Genomic DNA, 27,076 nt, shown 5'->3' on the forward strand with positions numbered 1-27,076 from the left:
GGGAAATTGCTGTGAAACAAGTGGCAACCAATTAGTGTAATTCGCGTACTGGTGCCTGAGCTAACACTGACAATGAGAATCTGAAGCTGTTTGCAGCAAAGAAGTTCTTGAAGCACATCCAGAAACTATTAACATGCTGCATGCCAGGTGGTGAGAAGGTCACTGGGACACAGATACTGAGCAACTGGGAAAAAAAAAATCACATGGGAACTTTTGTCTGCTCTAATTTTACCACCAGTCCAGCTTTGTTCTGAGAATTGCTTTGCTGTAGAAGCTAATCAACCTTTTCAAATGCCTTCAGTTACTGAACTAGAGAAGAATAAGCATTTATCATTCATTTAGCCTTGCTTGTTTTGTGTGCACACACACCCGGCCACATAATCTTCTTCCTTTAAACAACATCCTCTGAGTAAGCCTCCTTTAAATAGTCAGTTGCACAGGCCGAGCTAATAACATTAGTCAGTTTCTCCTGCGGAAAACACACTAGAAAGAAATGTAGAAAGATAAGGGGTTATCTAGAATATTCAGACTGAACAGGAGCTTTTCTGTGCTCCTTGGACCCAGGTCAACACGTCAAGAGCATAGATACAGTGTTCAAGAAGAGACCACTGTTTTTGACCATGCTAAAGAACAGTTTTACAGTTCCACCAAGGCATGAACAAAATTGCTCCCTGCTTTATCTCTGTTTGCATTTCTTGGTGTTGTTCACTGATGAGCTCAATAGACAAGCATCAGAGAGAATCGGTGGGCCCCAGTGCTGCTGTTTACATGGGAGTTTAAAATGGCAGACCTGCTTTTCCAAGCCACAGCTTAATTTATACTGACCTCACTAATGATGCTGATGAAAGGCAAAGCCAGTGTTTCTCATACATTTGAAAGCTGATCTGCCATTCAGAGAAGAGAAAACTGATCTCATGCACCCCATTTCAACACTATATGTCCTGGGAAAAGCATATTCATCTACCTTTTATGTGACATCTGAGCTTACCCTTTCTACATCCACCAGTCATCCCTTCATACAACCCCCTGGCTGTGTTCTGCAGTTAAGACAAGTTGAACCAAGCAAGGTCAAATGGAAGTCTGCTGTCTCGATGAAGCACAGAGATGATGAGAAAATTATCAGTGTGGCGAAAGATATAGCAAGTGAGGGATTAAAAAAGGTTTTTATATGTCCAAGAAGGAGGATAACTATAACAGATAGAAACACTAAACTGTACTTGACACTAGTCCATTAAAAGAGGGAAAATAAAACTTCAAGACAGCTGCATATCCTATCATATGGTGGATTAGCACCCTTTCAGTTTGTGTACTGCATCCAAATACTTCAGCTAGAATGCTCCAGATCCAGGACTCCCTATATTTTTTCCAGTGCATACAATTAGTTTATAACCATCTCTCCTGACTGCCTTCACCAAAAAGCAGGCAGGTATGGAACAGTTGTTGCCAGCACATTTGGAAACATCACTAGAGCCAAGAAATTAAATGTTCATGACCTTTGTGAGGGGTCCAAGAATGTCAGTACAGACAGTCTGCCTACTTTCCACTGAATAGCTGAGCTTGGCCGATTATTCAGAACTAGATGTGCCATATAGGCCTGCAAAGAAAGAGGGAAGGAAGAGGGTTCAGTCCATGGAGAGAGATGACACATAACAGACAAGCTTATATCAACTCATAATTGGCTTAAAATGTCTTAGCAAAGGTACTACTGTTAGCAGAGCCATTTTTTTCCTTACCAGATGGTCTACACAGTCCTGACTTTAAGGAGCTGCAGGTTAGCAGCTAGGAAAAGCCAGCCCACTCTCTATATACTAATGGGATCTGTGCCTCTAATGGAAAGTCTTTTGGGAGTCTGCAAATGTAAAAATATTTGGAGACAACTGCTCTGGATTATGCCTACCAAGAGTGCGGTTCAAGCTTTATTTTAAATATCAGGTAGCTAGCTTTAGCAGTACACAAAGCACATTTATAGGGAAACCAATATCAAGAGGTGAAGGTACAAGCCTTCATTCACATGAAGAGCACCTCAATGTAAAAAGCAGAACTCTCCTGACTTCATGTCTGTTGGTTAATAGACCATATAAAGAGCTTCTATCTGATCTAGTATTACTGGAAAAGTTCTCACTAGCAGTGTTTCTAATTCATAAGCCTCTCATTTCTCCAACTGGGGGCACAGGAATCCTGTGTTGCGTTATTTTTCCATGTTATTTTGATTTACTGCACAGTCTTTTTCAAATTCAGTTCTTATTTCTCTCCACCTAGAACGTGCGTGAAGTTTTAGGAAAATTCTAGCTTGTTTGTTCACTTGTTTTTCTTGCCCTTCTTTCTCCACAGAATCTTATGGCAAGAGCCCTGTACGATAATGTCCCTGAATGTGCGGAAGAGTTGGCCTTCCGCAAGGGAGACATTTTGACGGTGATAGAACAGAACACTGAAGGTCTCGAAGGATGGTGGCTCTGCTCCTTACATGGCCGGCAAGGCATCGTTCCAGGCAACCGTGTGAAACTCCTGATAGGTCCAGTGGTACAGGACAGTCCTCCTGGTCAGGATATGTCCAATTCAGGACATATGACGCATCAATCCTTTAATCAGCAAAAGATCTACCAAGTGCCAAGCTCGCATGCCTCAGCACGGGACCCTGTCTATCAAGTGCCACCTTCTCATCAGGGGATTTACCAAATACCCACTGGTCATGGTCTAGCAGGACAAGATGTTTACCAGGTGCCACCCTCCATGCAGAGATGTATTGACGGTCCAGCTCTGACTAACAAGGTGTGTGCATTTGCTTTTGTTTCATAGCTCCAAAGCAGCTCACTTGTGCTGACCACCAATCAAAGTGATTAATGTCTAGTGGTAGCCTGTGGACTTAAGATACAGGAAGGATAAATATGTTAAGTTACTGCAGTAACTTTACTGCTGTGGGAGGAAGACAAAGGTCCAGTTGCTTGCTTAATTCACAACTGAGATGCATAGTAGAGCATTTTGGAGCTCTTCTACCACAGCTGCTAAAGGTGAAGAGAAGCATGTGGTCTTGTGCCCTTGGGCTCCCCAGGGAGGCTGAAGCACATATGGCCTATGGCACTCTTGCATTATATGCTCAAAAGAGGGCTGCTACAGTAAGATTTACTCACCCACAGATTAATGAACAATTACATCATCTGCCCAAGTAATTATTTTTTTTCTTTTTAATTAAAAATGATGTACTGCCTTGCTGGAGAAGTCACAGTGGGTCTGAACTACAGAAAGAAAACAGTGATTGATGAGACAAGGGCCATACTTGGAGGGCGAGGGAGCAAGAGAATGATGATAATGAGGGATGTTTTAATACCACACCTAAAGCTTATAAAGGTGTGCTTGATGTTTATCTACAGCTGAGTTTCTTGACTGAAAGTGAAAACTGCAACAGCTCCATCATGCAGCCATTACTGAGGCAGCTGAGAGCTCCCAAGGCTCTAGTGAAAGCACTGCATTACATGGGTCCTCCCGTATTCCTGCTGTCCCTCTCAGGCTCTCTCCGCCTCCTGTCACTCCCTCATTTTAGCTTCATGGGGTTCCTGCCAGGTACTCTGGTGACTGAAAAGGGTTAAGGAAGGTACCTGAGGGAGTAAGGAGCTTCTCCTGGGCTTCCATATCCCTTTTATTGGCAAGTCAAAAAGAAGTTCCTACACTCCCTCCATTCCCAGCTCAACAGTTCCAGCTATTAGCATCCTCCTTAACTTTAGAGCTAGAAGCATAGTATTTATATCAAAGTTACATGAGCAGATGATGTCTCTCTCAAGACGTTCCTGACTGGTTTAAACTAACTTCTCCTAATTTAGATTAACAAGACAGTCTTTTTTTTTTTTTTTCCCTGCCTCACCCTCAACTCTGCCTTTTTCATATTAGGCTTTTGGAAGACATCTTCTCATGCTTTTATTTCATTGGTATAATTTCATTTTCCTTGATAAGAATAAATGGATTTTTTCCTTCTGAGCAAGAGAAAAAGATCTGTGAAATCATTCCAAGTCCAGAGGTTTGTTTGTTCGGCTTTAGTTCTATGGTTATGTTTGTAGGGTGTGCAGGAAGATATAATGAGAGAGCTGCTCTTGTTGCACAAGTAGAGATAGGAACTTTGTTGGAGCAATTATGTGGGTTATCCTGAGAAATCTCACATCTTTTCTTTCCTTTTCTCCTTTCCCTATACAGTAGATGTAGTGAAATCTTTTTCAGGAGCAGTATAGTTTACCTACCCACAGTAGAATTTAGATAACCTCCAAGGTAGTGAGTGAACACCTGGTAAACAGTCTATTGATGGAACAGCACAGAAGGGATCACATTTTAGTGTATGTCTGTATGAAACGTTACAGCGCTTTGCATAGATGCCTCAGCTAGCCAGCTTGGCCTGCAGGAGATGTACCATACTCCAGAGCTGCACTGAAGTCTTTTGGGAAGCCCAAGATATTACCTTAGAATAAGTGCTATGTACTTTAACTTTAGGGGTTGACCTGCCTAAATGATCATTAGCAGAGGTCACTTAGCATAATGCAAATGTGTGTGTATATTGTGCACAGAAAGAATTATCTCACTGCATGCGAAATCTCTTCTCCCTCCTTCCACCCCCTCCAGCTCCTCTGACACTAGTAGGACATTCTGCATAAAGCTGATTGCTACAGGGACTGCATTAAAATCCTATACACAGAGTAACTGAAATCTTTTGTTCTAATTTAAGTGCAAACATCTCGCTGAGATACAAAAATCAGAGGCACTAAAGCATCTGTGTGCTCCAGGGTTTTGCCTGGAATTTTTTCACCAAGCTTGAATATGCATTTTTCTGAATTCAAGTCGCTTTCTTTAGGAAGTTAAGACCATTTACTTGGCTGACTTGTAACTTGTTTCGTTTGATTCCTAGCAACCTATGAAAGGTCAGCTTATGCGGCATAAAAACAAATGGCTACAATGCCAACTGTAGACAAAACTAAATACACACATTTATAAAGCATTTTACTCTCAAAAAATAGCTACCAACCTGCTTAGCATTGGCCAATTCTTGTAATTTAGGATAGGCTCACTTTAATCCTGACTTTAAATTTATTTAGCTGAAAAGCCTCAGATCTCAGTATGCACTGTGTTTTAGTAGCAGGCTTGCTTGATGGCAAACCTCATAGCAGTGTCCTGCTTTGATCAGACAGACATGTGTCAAGTACTTTGGAATTACTCAGTTCTACACTAAAAGGAGCCCACTGGGACTGAAACCATGGTAGACAAGAGAACTGTAGGGTTATTAGTAAGGGTGGAGTCAGAGGTAAAACATACTCCATTCTTTATCATCCTAACTTTGCAAAACTGATTCTTACTGCTACAGCTGCAACAATCTGCTAAGGCCTTTGTTAAAGAAAAGCCTAATTGAGAGAAAGCACTTCAGCACTTTTATCCTTTGAGTAAGCAGTCTGTCCTCCAGATCCTCCTCCTCTTGGGATAAGTAAAAACAACTCCTGGTATTAAGGAAAGATGGAAATCTTGAAGATTTGTTGTTGAGGATCTTTGCTTTGACTTCCAAAATGATGACTCGCTTTTCTCAAACTTGTGGCACCTGCCTTGTGAGCCACTCTGCCGTCTTATATCAGCAGAAACAGCTGGTTAGCGAGCTGTGCATTTTGGCAGTTTTAAGGATGTTGAAGAATTTTGCTATGAGGTCTCCCTATATGTAAGCCTTCTTCCTTCCCGTAGCAGTAGCTAGAGAAGACCGTGTACTCTAGACACCATTGTAAGCAGGGCCAGCAGCAACTTCTATCCCATCCATTTCTGCCCACATTTGCCCGTTTCCTTTGTGCAAATGTGTGGTTTGGCTGCTATACAAGTTTTACAGGCAGAGCTTAGGAACTGCTGTCAGGCAGGAATTGTATAGCCTCAAGCAACAGTAAATCAACAGCAGGCATGTCATAAAACTGTGCTGAGGTAACACATCTCACGAGCCAGAAAGGCAGAGCAAGTCAAAAAGGAGTCCTCAGGTAGGTAATTATAATGATGAATCGATTCTGGCCAAGCTGGTCGTTGACAACAGAGCTGTATCGGCTCCTTCTATCAAATAAAAATACTGCCTTCTAAAACTAACCCTACAAATGACAGAGATAATGAGGGATGGTTTAAAATTAGCCTTGGTTAGCCCCAAGCTAACCAAGCTATAGCTGCACTGCAAGTTTCATCACAAAACGGTTACACCCGCAAGTGTGAAGAGTATCTGAGGAGCATAAAGATACAAAAGCTGTATCTTAGACTTTTGTCCTGCTTTCTGTGCTCTGCCTTCAAACTTACCTGCTTCTGCTGCAGCCAGCAAAGCGAAGGAACCTTCAGACAAATCTGGGATTCAAGAAACGTGGGTTTTATCCTTGCCTCAGGCTTCTGCACAGTCTTGGGTGCTGTTTTTGCACCTCAGCAATCTCATCTGCAAAGTATATGGGGTAATTATGGGGGAACTCATTCTGTACAAACTACTTTGAGAACATCCTTTGGGAAAGGTGCTGGCAAAGCACAAAGTCTCTTTTGCATCTGTGTCCTGGGTTCAGCAGCAGCAGTCAGTTTTTCTCCTTCTTAGTAGCTGGTGCAGCGCTGTGTTTTTGACTTTCGGCCTGGGGATAATACTGATAAAGCCGATGTTTTCAGTTGCTGGTCAGAATGTTTGCCCTGACCAAGGACTTTGTGAGTCTAATGCTCTGCCAGGGAGGAGGGGAAGCCGAGAGGAAGCAGAGACAGGACACCTGACCCAAACTAGCCAAAGAGGTATTCCATACCACAGCACGTCATGCCCAGGGATGTAGAACTGAGAGCTCCCGGAAGGGCTAGATCACTGCAGGGTGGGGGCGAGGTACCAGTCAGTGAGGTGTTGTATTCTCTTCCCTTGTTATTTCCTTTATCATTATTATTATTGGTGGTAGCAGTAGTGATTTGTGTTATACCTTAGTTACTAAACTGTTCTTATCTCAACCTGTGGGAGTTACATTCTTTCAGTTCTCCTTCCCATCTCTCCGGGGTTGGGGGGAGGAAGGGAGGGAGTGAGTAAACAAGCTGCCTGGTTGGGTTTAAACCACAACAGTCTGTGATTAATTGTTAGTTCACACATGAGCTTTAAACTAGGGAAAGCTGTATGTGAAAAAACGTAACCCTGCAATTTAAACACCCTTTTCCTGGTTCAGTGTTTCCCCTAACTTTTCTGTTGTACTGTCCCTACTGTCCTGCACATAGCATTGGCCAAAAAATTCAAGGGAAATATTTCCTCATTGGAAAACGGTTTTGACAAATTCTGTAAGCTTTCTGTAGGAACCAGTAGCTTTCGGAACTTTTGATCAAGGGAAATCAGCACAAAACAGAGTAAGAGACTGATGCTCCACAGCTGTTTCACCAGCGAAGAGGCTGCACTGCACAGGTTACCAGCTCTGAACTACAGCTCCCACAAGGCATGGACTAACTTGGGCAAACAGAGATTAATGCCAACTTGGAACACATCAGCTTTTTTGTTTGTTGGTCTGTTTGAATTGAGACTCTACAGCTCAGGAAACACTAAGATTTAGCCACCTTTTAATAGTGGAGAAAGCAGAACAGGGAAGGAACTCATTCACACGTGAACATCCCTGGCCTATTTTTATGCGCTTGACAGGTGAAGGACTTCACACCCCACAGTACTGCTATCTCCACTTTTTTCAAGAGTTCATTGCCTTTAGCAGGAGGTTTGGGTAAACCATGGCTAAGGAAACAGACCTTGTTCCGTCGTCTTTATTTATGTCAGAGTCATGTTAACTGGATCCACGAGAAAATGGAAACACCACCCCACAAGCAGCACCACCCTGACAGTTCTGGCACAGACCTCAGTAGCAGAAGCCAGTTAGCCGCGTTATGACGTTTTTCCTTCCAATTAAACAAGTGCTGGTTTAGCTGGGAGGAAACAAGTGGCTGCATATAATGTTTGTTCCAGAAAAAGCCTGCATTTATGTTATCTTTTTTCTTGCCTATTTTCACATTTATGAACTAAGAAGAGACACACATTAAGCATAGTAAACAGTTGTATGGCAGATATATTTTGTCATCAGAAAGATTGGGAGCATATCTAGTATTTCGTAGTTTGTTGGCAAAAATGTATTTACATTCCAAGGTGGAAGAATGTCCTTGCCTACCCTCAAGTCTGAAATACCACAGCTTCCTGTGATATTGTTTACTTAAATGGCCCAAACAGTCGTATTATAGTCCCTCTTTTCTTCTGCTCTCACATTACAAATTCCACTTTGGGGATTTGGATCCCTCGTAACAAAATATTGCTTCAGTGTTAAAAGTGCTGAACACACAGCAAATTTGCCAAGTGCAGCAGGAATGCTAACACATACCTCAACACTCAGGGCTTGGTTTCACAAAGTGTGCTCCAAAGGATGACATTCTCGCAAATTAAATGCAAACTGAAGGATAAAACCAGCACACAGAGTTTTTCTTAGACTCGAGAGTTTCACTTGTAGCTCTCCATGTGACATTAATAGAAGAAAAACCATTTTACTGCTAAAAGGCCCATGCAGTTAGTCTATCCTCAGTGGTCTCCATGAAAACCACTGAGTGAAGTAACTCTTATCCACAAGTCAGAGTAAGCAGTTAGTCACTGATGTGATTTGTAGAGAAGTATTTTAAGAAAAGGGCTGAATTTTATTAGGCTGAGCAAACATATGAGCTCAACATTACTCCCTGTTTCTCTCCAAGCGCAGGGCTCTCTTTAATCAGTTCTATTTGCAGACCAGAAGCATGCATTTTTCCCTGTAGTATCAAAAAAAAAGACCAATGCTGCAGTCTCATCCAACAGCTGAGGTCCCCAAGGACCCAGGGACACAAATCTGTTTGCAAAGGCACAAGTGCAGGATCAAACCTTAGCTCAAAAACAAAAATAGAAGAGTTAAGAAGAAAAATGCAAGGTTAATGGACTCTTTCTTGATGGTTAGAAACTGAACTAGGCCTTTGGTTACATCTGAAAGCATACTAACAAAACCCGAAGCTTGTCTAATCTACATTTCCCTGTAAGTACTAACATGGCAGCGGAGCATCATCTCTAGACATATCAAGGATGAGGGGGTGATTAAGAGTAGCCAACATGGTTTTACCAAGGGGAAGTCATGTTTGACCAACCTTATAGCCTTCTATGAGGAAATAACTAGGTGGATGGATGATGGTAGAGCGGTAGATGCGGTTTTTCTTGATTTCAGTAAGGCATTTGATACTGTCTCCCACAGCATCCTCATAGATAAGCTAAGGAAGTGTGGGCTTGATGATCAGGTAGTGAGGTGGATCAAGAACTGGTTGAAAGGAAGAAGGCAGAGAGTTGTGGTCAATGGGGCAGAATCTAGCTGGAGGTCTGTGACTAGTGGAGTCCCTCAGGGGTCGGTGCTGGGACCAGTGCTGTTTAATATATTCATCAACGACCTGGATGAGGGAACTGAATGTACCCTCAGCAAGTTCGCTGATGACGCTAAACTGGGAGGAGTGGCTGACACACCAGAAGGCTGTGTTGCCATTCAGCGAGACCTGGACAGGCTGGAGAGTTGGGCGGGGAGAAACTTGATGAAATTCAACAAGGGCAAGTGTAGGGTCTTGCATCTGGGGAGGAACAACCCCATGTACCAGTACTGGTTGGGGGTTGACCTGCTGGAAAGTAGTGAAGGGGAAAGGGACCTGGGAGTCCTGGTGGATGGGAGGATGACCATGAGCCAGCAATGTGCCCTTGTGGCCAAGAGGGCCAATGGCATCCTGGGGTGCATTAGAAAGGGTGTGGTCAGTAGGTCAAGAGAGGTCCTCCTCCCCCTCTACTCTGCCTTGGTGAGGCCGCATCTGGAATATTGTGTCCAGTTCTGGGCCCCTCAGTTCAAGGACAGGGAATTGCTTGAAAGAGTTCAGCGCAGGGCAACTAAGATGATTAAGGGAGTGGAACATCTCCCTTATGAGGAGAGGCTGAGGGAGCTGGGTCTCTTTAGCTTGGAGAAGAGGAGACTGAGGGGTGACCTCATCAATGTTTACAAATATGTAAAGGGTGAGTGTCAGGATGATGGAGCTAGGCTTTTCTCAGTGATGTCCAGTGATAGGACAAGGGGTAATGGGTGTAAACTGGAGCATAAGAGGTTCCATGTGAACATCAGGAAAAACTTCTTTACTGTGAGAGTGACAGAGCACTGGAACAGGTTGCCCAGGGGGGTTGTGGAATCTCCTACATTGGAGATATTCAAGGCCCGGCTGGATAAGTTCCTGTGTGATGTACTCTAGGTTACCCTGCTCTTGCAGGGGGGTTGGACTAGATGATCTTTTGAGGTCCCTTCCAACCCTCGGGATTCTGTGATTCTGTGAAAACTGATTATTCAGAAAGTCGTCCTGCACTTGGCTCAGAGCAATTCCAACCCGAAATACAGGCTGAGCAGAAAATGGATTGAGAGCAGATTGAGGGGAAGGATGTGGGGGTGCTGGTTGATGAGAAGCTCCACACAAGCTGGCAGTGTGCTCTTGCATCCCAAAAACCAATCATATGCTGGGCTGCATTAAAGGTATGGCCAGCAGGTTGAGGGAGGTGACTCTGCACCTTTGCTCTCATGAGATCCTGTGAGTGAGTGGGATCTCACCAGAGGTGGATCAGTACTGTGTCCAGCTCTAGGGCCCCCAGCACAAGAGGGATGTGGACCTGTTGGAGCAAGTCTAGAGGAGGGACACCAAGATGATCAGTGGGCTGGAGCACCTCTCCTATGAAGACAGGCTGAGAGAGTGGAGGTTGTTCAGCCTGGAGAACAGAAGGCTCTGAAGACTCTAATAGCAGCCTTCTAGTACCTAAAGGGGGCCAACAAGAAATCTGGAGAGGGACTTTTTACAAGGGCATGTAGTAATACAGAATCATAGAATCAACCCAGTTGGAAAAAACCTTTAAGATCATTAAGTCCAACCCTTCCCCCAAGACTGCCAAGGCCACTACTAACCCATGCCACTGAGAGCCTCATCTACATGGTGTGTGAACACTTCCGAATATGTGGTAATGGCTTTAAACTGAAAGAGGATAGATCTAGATTAGGTATTAGGAGGAAGTGCTTCATTATGAGGGTGATGAAGCACTGGAACAGGTTGCCCAGAGAAGCTGTGGCTGCCCCATCCCTGGGAGTGTTCAAGGCCAGGCTGGACAGGGCTTTGAACAACCTGATCTAGAGGAAGGTGTCCCTCCATGCCCATGGCAGGGGGGTTGGAACCAGGTGATCTTTAAGGTCCCTTCTAACCCAAACCATTCTGTGATTCTGTGAATTTCATCATAAGGAGGAAGTGTGGTTTCTAGAGATAGGAAATAGATGAAGGTGGGTTGCTGACAGTAAGAAAACAGTTTTATTACAGTGTTTTATATAATACAGGTTTTGCAGGTGTTCAATGATTTTGTAGATGTTTTGTTTTGGAAGATGATTAATTATCAGAACATCATCATTCCATATGCCTGGCATGACATGTTTCAATTTTGCTTTCTTAAACAGCAGTTGTAATACTGCTTTTTTCATTCGCTATTTCAATCATCTAAATTCAGCTTTCTCCCAAAACAGATTGTTAGAATGGAGTCAAAGTAGTTAGGTTCTTAGGAGATAGAAACTTTACATAAGACAGTCCATCCCTAATCCTTAAAGGACACTACCACATTCCTCTTGGGTTTTATCACTTTTTTTATATGCTCAATGAGTCCCGACTGAGGTCTGGTATAATTATTATATAGGTGCAGAGGACTATTAAGGATGGAGTTTATATCTGTTTAAAAGATGTCTATAACTTCCATAAACTTGCCAAAGCAAGCTGTGTTAATCTAAACACCAGCTACTAGGAGGACTCTTGTGGAATTGAAACTTTCTTGCAATGCTTCGTCTCAACCATATTCTTGCCCACTGGGAAATGCCAGTTCACCAAAACTGAAACTTTTGGCAGGGAAGGATCTGTTCCGAGAAATGTATTAAAGGAAGAAAGCAAATATTTGAAGGGAAACAAGAAGTCATGGAAATACCCTACTTCAACAATTCCCAAATTAAGCTTCCCCTTTCCCCACCTCTTACTTTCCATCTAGAAATTCAATATAGGAGGGAAGAAATAACAGAACTAAGATGAAGCTCCTCAAAAGAATTAGTTGTTTGGACTGAACCAAACTGGTTTATTGTTTGTGAGCCTTTAGGATTTCATGTCATTCACAGCAGTAAGACCACTCTCTGCCCTACTTGTCCCAGCATCTCATCATCTCATTCTTTTTCATTTCCTCTGCTCCTTCAAAACTGTCCTAAATTTAGGCTTCTGCCTTCACGATGAGGCAGTCATAGTATTACCAGCAAAGAAAACAAGTGCATGTTTACCAAAGGGTTCTTCATGTGGCAACCTTCTTAAGTGGGAAGGCTAGACAGATGGGGATAGTTAAAGCAGGTTGCTGCTTCAAGTATTTATCACAGGCACGATACCAAGATGTTGAAGTGCTGAGTTTTGCCATGTAGTTCTCATTAAATCAAAACTCCAGCCGAAATTTAACCACATGTTTCCAGAAAATGCTTTAGCAGATAAACATATTTCTCCACTAGAACTTATCACACAATAATTTGGGGTTTTTCTTTCTCTAACATCCATCTAACAGACATTTATTTCACAGTGCATGCCTGTTCTGTCACCAGTACTGTAACACATCAGCTTTTTGGCCCTGTTGGCCAACGCATGCAGAAATGGTGATGTCACTGCCTGTCTAAAGCTAAGTAATTGTCATGGCAATGGCAGTGGTAGAATTTTCGCAAGAGTATTGGACAAGTATCATCTTTCACACTTCTCTTAAAAATCCCAATAATTTAATAGCAATGGCTATGTTTCCCTCCTCTCAAAAATGGGACATCCTCAGATGTGTTGGTTTGGCACTTTTTAATTACATGTTGTAAGCAAGAATGACTCTACCAGAGGCCAGGAAATACCCCTTCCCAGTCAGCCTTGCAATTCAAGGCCAGCCAGCACCAAGCCTGTTCCACTGAGGCAAGCAGAAATGTTGCTAATAACACAACTGGCAGAAAGCCCTCGAGCTGATGTGAGAGAGCAGGATCAGGTCACAAAAACATCATAAAAGAAAGGGAAAAACCAAAACAAACAGTAAAATTTTGTCAGTGACAAGACTGTTAAGCTTTTATGTGCCCTTTACTGCTCATTCAGTAAGTTCTGTGAAGTATCTGCATTTAGTTTGTGATCATGAACACCAGCAACAAGCAGAAATTCAAAATTATAGTCTAAAGCTACAGCTGATGCACGTCAGCACCACTCCAGTACACTTAATACAGCCCTGTCATTTTATGCCCATCAGGGTTTAGGTCATTTATGTAACTACATAGATTAAAACAAGTTGTTTAGAAAGACAGCAAAACTGTCCTTTAGATTTAGGAAAAATAAAAATCTGAAAAATAGTGTAATGAACCTGCTTTTGTGTCTGGTTAATGGAAAAGGTCACACCAGAAGTTAAAAGTCAGGATTAGGCTGGTTGCAAAGCAGTTGGCTATACCCTTGTCACCAGCAGTTGAGGGTTGGAATCAAAGGCAGCTCGTGATTTCACCTTTTTTGTTTTAAATCTGATTCAGGACCTCTGCTCTACATTGTCAAGGCTCACAGCCCAAAACTTGCATAAATCCGGTTGAAATAGTATGACCTCAAAAGAAGGAAAGCGTAACACCCATTTTAATTACTTGTTGTTATTTGCACTGTAATACCACTGGGATGTTTTTTAAGACTGGGCATATATTGGTGAGGCACTTCATAGCCACATTTAAAAGGTTCTGTTTAAATCCCTGAGCCTGCAAAGTTAAGCATTTTTAACACACCATGAATTGGTGACATCTGGACACGCTTTAAACCTCAGAGCTCATACAGTCACAGCAGAAAAGCAGATCTTCATAGGTACAGGTCTTGGACAACAAGTGGACATAAAACGTAGGAGAAAATAAGCAGGTATTTTGAAGATGGAAGCAGTATCAAGAAATAAATCAGTCCTGTATCAGGGTAGTATTTCTCACATGTACTTATCTTCACACATCTGAGTTTTACTTCTCAGAAAATTCACAGGGGAGCACCCAATCAAAGACAAGTGGCAGTGTCACTGTGTGCATTGATACCACATTTCTTTCCGCTACATAGTAGAGCTGATAACTTACGCAGCCCAGGAAAGGAAATACATTTCTGTTGATTTCCTCTTGCCTTGCAGAAACATTTGGGTTCATAGTATTAGAAACAACTCATAGCTGCAGCTACAAGCCTAGTGCATTAGAAGAAATGCCTCTACAGGCTTCCTCCCCTCTCTTTCAACTTGTGAGTCTTGATCAAAAGCTCTCAAGTGGTTCAGTTTTGGCAGAAAATACTAGAACATTTTATACTGTCACAATGCTCATACATTATTTCAAATGTTATGATTTCATAATCCTAAAACTGATAGCAGCTTACAAAACCAAACATTTATAAAAATGAGTATCCTCAGCACAAGTGAGAATGAAACCCCAACTGTTACTCCCTGACAGCTAGGAAACACATTGTATGTCATTGTATATAGCAAGTAAGTGAAGGCTACTGCTTCATAGAAACATTTTTGCTCATTTTTTTACAATAGACCATACTAAGTGATACAAAAGGTATTACTGCCAGGAAATTCATTATCAGTCACTGGAAATCTTGATGCAGCTTGCAAAAGACAGGAGAGGAAACACTAGGTGCTTACTGTAAAAAAGGATAGAGTTTTAGCCAGTGGGCCAGGTTCAAATACCATGATTAGCTTAGAGACTGTTCTCTAACACAACTTTCTTGCAGTTCATCTTAGCCACAGAACCTTGCCCCCCCAAAAAAGCATGTGAGGAGACACACTTCCTAAGTATATGCACCGACCAAGAGATGGTTTACTGCCTGATCCAGCATCATTCAATGGCTGCTGCTACAGCCTTCCAAAGGACTAGGAGTTCAAAAGAGTAGGGATTAGGGGGTTTCCCCCTAATTCTCTCTTTTTTATAATTTTTCCATATTCTCTCTGGCTATTTTATTTTCCTTACAAGCCTAGGAGTTTACTCACTTTTTGTCCTTGTTGAACAATGTAAACTACAGTGTTGTAAATGTGCCATAAGCATGAGAACAGTATTGTTGCTGCCTTAGGAGTGTTCTGTGTTGCAGCCTAATGTTCATTTTAATCCTAGAAAAAGTAGAAAAGGCTTTTTTTAATATGTTTAAGGAAGAGGAATTTAATGACCCACAGGACTGGATATTTTGCAAAGTACGTGCATATTCAGCACTTTTTCTTGGTTAGCAACATGCCATTGGCATGGAAAAGACCCAGGTAATTGCTTTTGGAAAAGCATCGTCTTCAACATGAACAGAACAAATTTGATTCTAAACCGTCTTTGTTTTGCAGTACTGAAGTTTGAAGTACCCTCATTACACGTTTCACCAGAGCCAAACCTGGTGCCTGTTAGCTGCTCTGCACGGATTAAGTGGTTAACAATGTTTTGAGAATGTTGGGCTAGATAGTTTGTGGGAAGACCATCTGTTTCCTTCAGTGCATAAACACGGAAAATTGCTGGTTTGAAATGCAGGATTATTTAAGCTCAGATGACCACAGGCATTCTTAAAAGAGAAGAGGTAAAAGGAAAAAGACTCCTCATGAGTTCTGCAGTTCAGACATTTGTTAGGAAATAAATTCCTAAGTGCCAGATGGGGCTGCTATCCCTGTTCCAGAAGTGGGATAGGGGAACTTTTCTTTTGTAGCCACCTACTTTTTGAAGTCCATCTTCAAAACTAAACTGCCATCAAACATTCGAACCCATACAAAAATGGCTCAATGATGCTGTCAGAAGGCTGAGTATCCAACTCAGAAGCAGCAAGCTCATTTAATGTATTTATGATTGAATATCCAAAATCAAAAGTTACTTCTGAAAATACCAGGCTTGGTAACTCTTTTACTTCACCTATACAGCTACCTTTCTCTTCCTCATACAGAAGAGCAGTGCGACCACATGTCCTGGCTTCCCATATGTGGTCCTGTCTTGGGGACATGAGAGTCAGAACATGCTTCACATTTTCACTTTGCCAGTAGCATGGGTATTCTTTTAATTGCTGCTACAAAACCTTCACTCTTGTGCCAAGCCTTCACCTTGGCTGCTTCTGTTCTGAACTGACTAGGAACAAGCAGTCCAGAGGCATGTTTAACCTAATGAACAGTGCTGGAAGGGAAGAGGGGGCAAGATAAGCAGAGGAAACCTTCTTGTATGCAGTGCAGGCCAGATTAGCATTTGTAGAGGATTTTATGATGAAATTGCTCAGAACATGTTGTTACTGGGTAATAATCCTCCACACAGGAAAATATACTTGAGTCACTGGGAGAAAAAAGCTTTCTTTCATGTTATCAACAAACCTTGGATGTTGCTGAGTTCCTTAAAGTTTTATTTTCTGTCTTTCATATAGCTTTTTCAGAAGCCTAAAAAGGAGCAAGCATAAAAGCCTCTGTTGCAGTCTTATTTGGAAAATAAATGTTACCTTAAGTAGAGTGTACTGCTAGGTGCAGCCCTGCAGACTGGTCAGGTGTTCTGTCCATAGTCACCCATATAGGCAGGCTGTACTCATGGTGAATACCCAGAATCAGGCACTTTGCATTTTAATCTCTCAATTCCTTTGACAACAGCTGGAAACACCCAAATAAAGGAGTTATCCTGCTTGACCACTACTTCGGATTTGCAACTCACAAAAGAGTGAAAGATATAAGATAAAAAAAGTCCTGCAATGGTGACTGAAACCAGCTTCTTTGATCTGGCCAGTCTAGCTTTAGTGTGGTTATTTAGGATTGCATCACAGCACAGTAAATAAAACCAACAGCCTTGTAGCACTGTAAACCTTTCATACAGCAACTGTTATGTCAGCCTTTTTTGAAAAGTGGGAAAGATCTCTAAGGATGAGCTACAAGAATAACTGCAGCTGCATGGTACTGCTCTATGCAGAATGAGGGAGGATCCCTCTGTAAATACTGGGCATGAGCAGAGCTTCTCTTCCATGTATGTTCCAGGTTCCATGGTGTACGTATATCATCTGCTTTGCCACCAGGGCTTCTTTCTACAAAAGCAAAATATCATGTTTACCTATAACAACAAGAGCAAGTGGTTTTACTTGTGGGTGCGCAGAGACATGCTTTAGTGGTGGACTTGGCAGTGTTTGGTTTGTGGTTGGACTTGATGATCTTAAAGGTTTTTTCCAACTTTCTGTGATTCTGTGCTTTGTTACCTGTGCTGCTCACATCAGCTCCCTTTTTTATATTAGGGACTGTGACTTCTTTTGAGCTTGCTCATGGAAGTGACTTCTTTGAGCAAGGAGAGAGGTGGTGTCTTGTATCTTGTATGAATTTAGGCATGAGATGGGTAGGACAGTTATTGCTGAGTTTGTGTAAAGGCACTTCTCTAAAGTGCTGTGCGAACCTTGGAGAACTGAGTTGCCGTAAGGCTTCTGCAGGTGTCGTACATTGCTTCCATGGGCAGGACTGTAAGAAGCATCCCACATGTGAGGCCTGGAGGAGATCCAGTCAAATTTTAGTCCTGCTCTGGATTTACAATAGAGTTCTGCTTCTGGGGTAGACCACAGCAGAACACGGGTTTATAAAAATTTCAATCTGAGAGACCTGTCTGTTTGGAGCCTGGCACAGCCTGACTCCTGCCTTGTCCAACTGGGTAATGATCGGCAGGTAAAGCAGAGCCAAACTGCAACAGTCACCAGTCCTCCTTGCTTCCAGGGCTGGCGTGGGACCTCTGGCTGCCTGCCATGAACAATCTGTTGTTTTTTTCCTTTGGGATGGTCAAGCAGTTTCCCAGCATATTAGCAAGTAGCCTAATGCCAGTGTTCACAATAGCAGAACAGTTAGCAGAGATGGGCTACCCAGGGAACAGCTCTCTGTGTTTACTGTGCGTGGTTGGTTATCCCAGAGGATCATTTTTAAACACCCAGTGACTCGTTATTGAAGCAACGCCATGGTTGTAATTTTGGGGCCCCTTGGAGGAACCTCTGCCTAAATATTGCTTAAAACCAAATCCTTCTGTTCCTGACTTGAAGGGGGGGGTTGCAAAAAATATACAGCAAACTGTGCTGGTCTGATCACTAGCCTTTGCTGGCAGAAAAGCATGAGGAAGCAATGTTGATATAAGTTACAAGTTTCTCAGGCAAACAAAATAATCCCAGAATTATGTGAGTGGCCAGAGAGGGGTAATGTCTGGAGTGATTCATTATGGGCAGCTTCCAGTAATTTAAGAACTTTCTCACAAGTTCTGTCTGTAGATACCTTTTACATTGCAGAAGATGACTCTGTGGGAGAGGAATGGCCTGTCATAAATTAATACATTTTTAGATTCTTTTTTAAAATGTGACACGTATGTAAACCCTATTAATCCCACATCCAATCCAGCCAGAGTTCTCTCATGGGCAGCAAACTGACCCAGTGCTCTGGAGGCCATACTGTTTCCAGTTCCTGTCTTCTGATGCTAATTCAAGGAAAAACAGCAACAAAACCCGGTCTTCCTGAACCTTCCTCTCCTAAAGCACACGTAGTCAACACAGTGGCTGACATTACCAGGCGCACTGCCTTGGGCTGCTCACATTGAATGAGTATATGTACTGTATACTAGAATGGCAGTCATCTCGGGGAGGGTGTCTGTGGAAATCAAGTGTTTGTTTCACAGTACAGAGACAGAGATTACAGAGCAATATTTGGGCAGCAAGTAAAAAGAAGAGGAAAAGCCTGTGCTGTTAACATAGCAGAGAGGAGGTAGCAGGTTAGCATCAAGGACTTTTGCTGCAGACCTCAATCAAGCAAAACTCAGTGTAAAATCTGACCAGGATGCTAAGATTCCTTACAGGAAAAACTGTTACACGATCTTTACTGAGCATTTGGGCAGAAACTCTGTTGTACATCTTGCGTACATTTCTAAAGACAGGTAGCTCCAGTACAGAATACTCCTCAGCTGAGTACAAAGACACATCACGTACGGGCCTATATCATTTGCCATTTCATGCCTTCAGGTTACAGTATTTATGTTTTTTCTTAGAGCTAAGTAGCACAGCAGAGGTTAAGATGTCAGCATTTCCACTATAAACTCAGCTCTTTCTTGGGGTTAGGTAACATTTCTTTTATACCACACTATACTGAAACTCTGCCATGCAGATGCTGTCCAGCACATAAGGTATTTATTTTTCACCAAATTTTGTTTGAAGTCATTACGGTAGTTAATGGTTTAGAAAATGACCAAAAAAAAAGTAAATTCTAACCTTTTTTTTTTCCCCAGAAGCTCTTCTCGCATTATATACTTCAAGAATGGCTTAGCCACCAATATAGACAAACCAAACAGAGACAGCAAAATTGAATGTCCTGCTTTGGAAGGTTTAAGCATAGCCTTTCTATGCAAAGAATTTCCAAGCCACAGCTCACACTCAGTTATTCAGGATGTTATGCTGCTGTCCTATGGAGCACAGGAACATAGATGTCCTGCTGGAGTAGGTGGGAAATACCTCCACAAGCAAAGGGATAGACTCCCAGAGCCTGAGCATAGTATTTTACACCTCTATTAGTAAGTGGGGGCACTCAACACCTCAATAGGATCAGCATATACATAGCCCTTATCTCAGTGAGTGGGTGATGCAACTGTCACTTCATGTAGTCTGTGCTAATGGGCAGTTGGTGTGAAGAAGGGACCAAGCTCTCTTAGACCTGCTGGAGAATCTGCGCATGACAAATAGAAGATACTGTAGCACTAGCAAGCAGCTGTGTCAGAACTGGTCTGGAAGGAGAAGACGGTGCATTTTATAGCTTCTAACAATCATTTTCCAGTGTTCAACTGTCAGAAGTATATGTGGGCTTGTGTCACTAACATTGCCACATAAAACATAAATGTTAATAGTACTGGATTGTTTATACCCTGTGTACTTACAGAGAGAACATGGCAAGAGCCTCAAAGACTTATGTTTCCTCTTTTTCTTTTATCTCACAGGTAATAACTCCAGTCAGGTCAGGACAAGGTTATGTTTATGAATTCCCTTCCAAATACCAGAAGGATACCTACGATATCCCCCCAATTCGCCCTCTTCAAGGGGTAAGTGCCAATAAAACTGCCAACAGCACTGACAGGGTACAAAAGGTGATGAATGTTTATCAGAAGTTTATGAGCAAAGCAAGTTCTCTCATTTGAGAAAGAAAATATGTTTTAATTAAATACTGTGGCTTATTCACAGAGCGCAGAAGTATTTCAAAGTTGTATTTGATGTTGACTAAGATTTGGCAGCACACCAAACATGAAAATCCCATTTGTTCTCTGTGTTTTGATCAAAGAGTGTATCTAAACAGAATAAACTTGCTGCCTAGGGACACTTTTTTTTCCCCTTACTTTGTTGTTAGTTGACAGTAATTCACTCAGTAAGGGTAAAATCATCGCCTAAATGAACAGCTGCTATGCAGGGAGTTTTTTTTCGCCACGTATCTACTGCACCATGTCATTGAACTTGAAATACATCTTTGTTCAGGGGAACACCTTTAGCATTCAGTCCTCAAGATTACTCCTCTCGGGAACAACACTGAAACCCTTTAGTACATAAAACAAACTGACACCAAATGCTGGGAAGTCTGGGTTAAGAGACATTCAGACAGTGGCCTTAGACTTCATGCAGAACCCATTGTAGTGTAGGACATGCCACCAGGTGGGACACTTGAAACATCTGACAGCTGCACTCTCTGCTAGCAGCAGCTGACACTGCACCCAGTAAAGCAGATGGGTGATGCTGATAGGGACAGTCTTAGCTTGAGAGAGTGTGGTGTGTACTAGTACAAGCGCATTCCTCAGCCCCTCTAAATCTCTATCAGAAAGAGCGTGATCAGTTCTGGTCACATGAGTATAGTGCGTCCCTGTTCACCCCAACAGGTATCTGTAATAGACTGGCCTTGACATAACTCTCAGGATGGAAGTCAGCTGTGGTGACTTCACCTCTCCAACCTGGCGTCCACACACCAGAGGTGACCTAGCTAAGTGCATTTCTTCCCAGCTGTCTGAAATACCAGGCAAATCCAAGCAGCTTTCCCACATGAAACAAAGTTGAAGGCTGTTTAAGAGGAAACACAGAAACCAAGAAAACTCATCTGAGATTAGAGCTTTCCTGAAGTGACTTCTTTCTGTAACAAATTTATTCTTTCTTTAGATATATGACATTCCCCCCACATCAGTTAAGGGGCCTGCACTTCCAGTTCCCATGGGAGAAGCAAAAGCTTTAGGAGTCTATGACATACCACCTGCCAAAGTGGTAAGTATTATACTGTTTTCACAAGATCCTGTACTTTCATGTCTGATCGAAGACAGATTTAAAGAAGAGTTTCCTGAAGGAAAAGGAGATTCAAAGATTTCCATAGGTTTTTAAACTGTTAAAACTGGTAAAGTGAAGCACTGCATCCACATTATTGATGTTACAGAGCGTGAACTGATAATTAGGCCTACATTATCTTTGTGGCAGCATGCTGCCTTTTTCGATTTTGCTGCTCATGAGAATTTGCAGCAAGGTAAATGTTAAAACGTGAGATACTAAAATGGGTGCTCAAACTCAGGATAAGTAACTGAATTTTATGAAGGTCAATAGCAGATCTTGCATCCCACCATTTCATAGGCCATATGGAAGATGTAAAATACTATTCTAGCCAAAGGTTTCATGGTTTGCTTTCTGTGAATCAGGTCTATGCAACACATCCATCTGCATGCCGAGATGATACAGGCCTGAGGGAAAATGTGCAGGATTTTTCATCTGCAGTGGCCCACAGTGCAAGACCAGAAGGAGTATATGATATTCCTCCTCCCATCACCAAAGCAACTGGAAAAGAACTTAATAAATTTCCTCCTGAGAGCCTTTTATTGTCAGACGGAGTGCCACAGAAACATGGTGTTTATGACACCCCTATGAACCATCAAAACCATTTTCTTGGGCAGCAGATTGCACCTCAAAAAGATGTTTATGATACCCCAAGGGGAGTTGCATTCCCAGGACAACAGGCAGGACTCAACGAAAGTCTCATCCCAGAAGGAAGAGAAGGTGTATATGATGTGCCACCACCAGTCCTCCAAGACACTAAAGGCTTACAGGATGTGACTGATGGGATAAATAGGTTGTCTTTCTCAAGCACAGGAAGCACAAGGAGTAACATGTCCACATCTTCAACAACATCAAAAGACTCTTCTTTCTCAGCATCGACTGCACAGGACAAAAGATTAATCCTTGATCCAGACACTGCTATAGAGAGGCTTTATCGTCTCCAGCAGATGGTGGAGACAGCTGTCAATAACCTTATGGCTTTCGTTACAGCAGACTGGCGATCTTATGGATATATGGAGAAACACATCAATGAAATTCACACTGCTGTGGATAAGGTAGAGCAGTCGCTGTTGGAGTACCTCCAGTTTGCAAAAGGATCAGCAGCCAATGCTTCCTGCCTGTCTGAGTTCAGCCTCCTTAATAAAATGAGGAGGGAGGTGCAAAGGCTGGAGGACTCTCATCAGATCCTTACCCAAACCAGTCACGACTTGAACAGCTACAACTGGTCTTTAAATGTTCTAGCTGTCAATAGAATGCAGAACAAGTGTGATGACTTGGATCGGTTTGTAATGGTGGCGAGGACAGTCCCAGACGATGCCAAGCAACTGACCACTACCATCAGCGTCAACGCAGAGATGCTCTTCAAACAGGCACTGAGCAGCTCACGTTTCAAAAACGTACCAGAGAGCATCACAAGCATTCCTGACTATGTCTATGATAATCCTCATATGCAGCGTCACGGAGAAAAAGCACAGAACCACTGCACTTCCCTTCCTCCACTCCTGAGTAAAGGTCAGCACCCTCACAATACTACCAGTGAGAGCTCAGAAAAGAGCTGGATGGATGACTATGACTATGTTCACCTGCAGGTAGGTAAACCCAATGTCATGTTCTGCACAAGGCCAACTCAGAGTTGTCTGTGCTTTCCTATGTTTACAGGAAAGTAGCAATCAGATTGTCATGCTAATGAATATTGAAAAGTAGTTTCAGCAGGGCAAACACTTCCTCTCAGATAAAACTGTTGTATACATGATAGTGATAGCCTTTTGCTCTGCCACACAATCCTTTTCTTTGAACTCTTAGTGGTGCACTACCAGTGAAAAAGCCAATACAAAGAAGCCTGGTATTTGACCTATGAGTTGTCATTTAGCTCAGGAGCGGTTTTGATTTAAGAGTGTTTTATGTTATGCAAAACAGGGGAAAGAAGAGTTTGAAAGGCAACAGAAGGAGCTGCTGGAAAAGGAAAATATCATGAAGCAGAGCAAAATGGAGCTCGAGCACCATCAGGTACGTTTGCTTGGGCGCAATAACAACTTTAAAATGTGGTGTTCCTTGCACTTAAGGAGTAATGGTCAAGTAAAGCAGGAGAGGCCCTTCCCTTAGCGGTGAGCATCATGGCTGTGAGGTGCGCATGAGTGCCAGCACATGCAGTTGGAAAGTACCAGGTGCTAGATTGTGAAGATGGCAGGTATTAAGTCTTGGCTAAACAGCAGCTCCTGGTTAGTTTCTTTCAAAGTGGGATTTGCGCCTATCAGGCTCTACCATTAATGGATCATCGACAGAAAGGACAAGGACACGCACTGTCATGCTCCAAATGGGAAATGGTGAGCATCAAGATTTTAGCACCTTCCTGGCCCTGGGCATCTGTGTCAACAACTCCTTATGCCAGAGAAATCTTAAGTATTAACCCCAGAGTAGCCATGCTGAAGATCAGCATCTCTGCCCATGTCATTTCCTTTTTGCCACTTCGTAATTGAGTGGAAGCACAGACACAGCTCTCTGTTTAAAATATTTCTTGTGGCAGGAATAAGCCTTCCCCTTGAAAACAATTTACAACCATCTCAATTTAAGAGACTAATGATTTTTTATACAATGCACCATTGTGGTGGGCCCAGCGCATACATATAATAAAAAAAAAATTCTATGTCTTAAAAGTTTACCACAGAGGAGAAACAGACCTCTGCAATGTCTCACAGTGGGTCAGTCACAAAGCCAGCTGGAGAACATTGGCTTTCCTGACCTGCAATCCGGTGCCTAAATCACTGCACCACACTGAATACACATGCTGAATATGCCTGCACATCTGTTCAGTGAACATCAATAGCATCAACTTAAATACTGTGCTTAACATAATTTTAAATGCCAAAAAGTAGGTCATGTGAGATTGAGAGCTATCACATTGCCCTCGTATTAATTCTTCAATATGTTTTTGCCATGTCGTATGGCAGAAAATTGTACAAGCAACGCAGAGGTGAGAGTTAAATGTTTGTCATCTCAAAATCCCACAGAGATGGCAGCTTTTTAAAGATTGTGTAGGAGTTGTTGCCACTTGGATCCATCTCTCTCACTTGTGATTTCAGAACATTCCAAGTGAGCAGCAGCCTGTAAATGCATGAGGTTTTGTGCTTTGGGTTTTTTTATGCAAATAAAGTATTTTAGATGTTTTTTCTCATCTGAACTCTGTGTGTTTGGATTTAATGGTAACCAAAGTGCTTGATTACCCCTCACTCTCCAAAATAAAACATCTTAGAAAACATAGTACTACTTTTTATTTATCACAGGTCAGGCTAGGATACCCAAGAGTACCCCGAGGCAGAAGGTGAAACTGTAATAGATAACACAACATCTTATGTGAATATTCTCTGAAGAGAGCTTTTTAATTTGCCTTTCAGATCAATCAGTTTCAACGTCTGGAGCAAGAGATCACAAAGCCAGTAGAGAATGACATCTCAAAATGGAAGCCACCTCAAGCTCTCCAAACTGCAAACAGTGCTGCCACCTCCCGTGACAGCCAGCTGCTTTTGTTCTATTCTGACCAATGTGAGACTCACTTCAACTCCCTCCTAAATGCCATCGACGCCTTTTTCAGTTGCGTCAACGCTTCTCAGCCCCCCCGGATCTTCGTGGCTCACAGCAAATTTGTCATTTTGAGCGCTCACAAACTTGTGTTCATTGGGGACATGCTCACGAGGCAAGTGACGACTCAGGACATACGCAACAAAGTGATGAACTCCAGCAACCAGCTGTGTGAACTGCTGAGGAGTGTGGTTCTGGCTACCAAGACGGCTGCCTTGCATTACCCCAACACAGCAGCCCTGCAGAAGATGGTGGACCAAGTGACAGAGCTGTCTCGTTACGCACAGTTGTTCAAACTCTCACTGGTCCAAATGGCATCCTTATGAAACCCAGTAGAGCCCAGCCTGTGAGTGGCAAAACAGAAGAGCAAACTGGAGCTATTTTTGTGTAAATGTTATCATTTATTTTTTTAGATTTTTTTAATGGAATATTTTAAATACATTCTTACGTGTTAGAGAATCTAATGAAATCAGGGATCTGGGAGTATATCTGGTTCTGTATTATGTTTCTAATACACATTTAGATTCGTATCACTGCATATATGTATATGTTGCTGTGTTCCCTAAAACATCAGTTAAGCACCTTAAAGATTATGCGTCGGGTAAGCAGCATGCATCTTTTGTATATACTGCCTGTTTCCTCAGTATATTTGTTAACTGGATGCTGCACTCCTCTTGTTTCATTCCATCTTGATTTTGGCACATGGACTTGGTTGTGAAACCTACTTGTACCAATCCACGAAGCAAGTGTAATGGTTCTCATAGAACTCCATTCCCTTCTTAGAAGTTACTTTCTATAGGTTAATTCCATGAAATTTAACTCTCCTCTTGCTGTCACTTTGTTACGTACAGCATTCAATCATTCTGACTGGCATATATGCACAACTGCAACAAGCAACACTCCAAGCAAAGCATACAGCATTTTGAAGAAAAGCTTTTTTAGGCCATGTAAGAAACAGAACCTTCTAAGGAGGAAGGCAGAAACATATATATTTAGTATCTTACAGCATTCAACTTCCACTGTTTCTAATAACTGCAACATGGGATTTCAAAAAGTGGATGGATTCCCAGCAAGGTAAATGCATACATGTTTACCTTGTATGTCCTTGCATTGGCAATTAGATATAACAGACTCAAAAGCCTTACTGTTTATGGACTCGAGAGTTATCCTAAAAGCATCCCAGAATCCATTGGACTCATCTCATCTTTGAGGCTGCAGATGAGCAATGTCTCAAAATACTAGTCCCTTCCAGAGGGATTAACATACAAATTGTAATTCCTATGGAAAGAAAACAGCCTGATTTGAAATAACAGATAAGCATCTCTATAGCATATACACAATGTAATGAAGAAATAGCGCTTATTTTTGTAGGACACATTCTTGGGAATTAGTTGCATCTCTTGGAATTCAGACTTCCATTCAGCTATTGGGTGCTTTTTTCACCCCAAATTCTGTTGCATAGGTGCTGATCCTTCTGCACTACACTGTTCCTAAAAGTCACCTCTGTTTTAATGGGGCCATTCCATCAGTAAGTACACACAATCCCACCCAGTAATTTTTAATTTAAACCCTTAAAAATTGTTAGCAGATTGGTAGACTGGTTTAGAAATGTCATGTATGCTGGCTGCTCCAAAACACACGTAGGCTTATTTGTCTCAGTTGCCTTTTGTGAACCCCCTAAGAATAAATCACAGAATGCCATTTACCCATGGCCCTCAGACTAGAAACAAAGCTTCAAAGTGAGCAATAGCTCAGGTAAATTCCAGGTGATTCTGGCATTTTTAAAGCAGAAACACTACTCTCCTTGGATAATTCAAGGTGGTCCCACATTGATGCATTCTGAGCATTCACATCAGCAAATGGATCACTGGTGACACCTCAAGAACAGGCACTTTGGCCTAACTTCTCACTTCCTAGTTTGTATCCAAACATGTGCCTTACTGAGACAGGATCTGTTGTCTTAGGTAACAAATCCATTTCAGCAGCATATGAAATCTTACAGCCTTAATGTATTGTTTCAGAGTGAAGACTGTTCTTAGCAATCTTAATGTCACACTTCTAGAGTCTGCCCAACATTCCTGGAAAGGCAGCAGGAGCCAGCACAACCTCAGCTGGCCCGGAATTGGCTCCAGTG

The 27,076-nt window shown here is 42.3% G+C and overlaps 1 protein-coding gene across 1 annotated transcript; it reads left to right on the forward strand.

Moving 5' to 3' along the window:
• Positions 1-1,091: 1,091 nt before the first annotated feature.
• On the forward strand, positions 1,092-25,268 carry NEDD9 (neural precursor cell expressed, developmentally down-regulated 9; the record flags this gene model as incomplete). The annotated part of the gene is made up of 7 exons (XM_080609668.1): positions 1,092-1,160; positions 2,332-2,769; positions 20,010-20,111; positions 21,208-21,309; positions 21,732-22,955; positions 23,284-23,373; positions 24,759-25,268. The coding sequence occupies 7 exons, from the start codon at positions 1,092-1,094 to the stop codon at positions 25,266-25,268; spliced, it is 2,535 nt and encodes an 844-aa protein (XP_080465794.1).
• Between the last annotated feature and the right edge of the window lie 1,808 nt (positions 25,269-27,076).

The sequence above is a fragment of the Psittacula echo genome (assembly GCF_963264785.1).
Source record: "Psittacula echo genome assembly, chromosome: 2".
NCBI lineage: Eukaryota > Metazoa > Chordata > Aves > Psittaciformes > Psittacidae > Psittacula > Psittacula echo.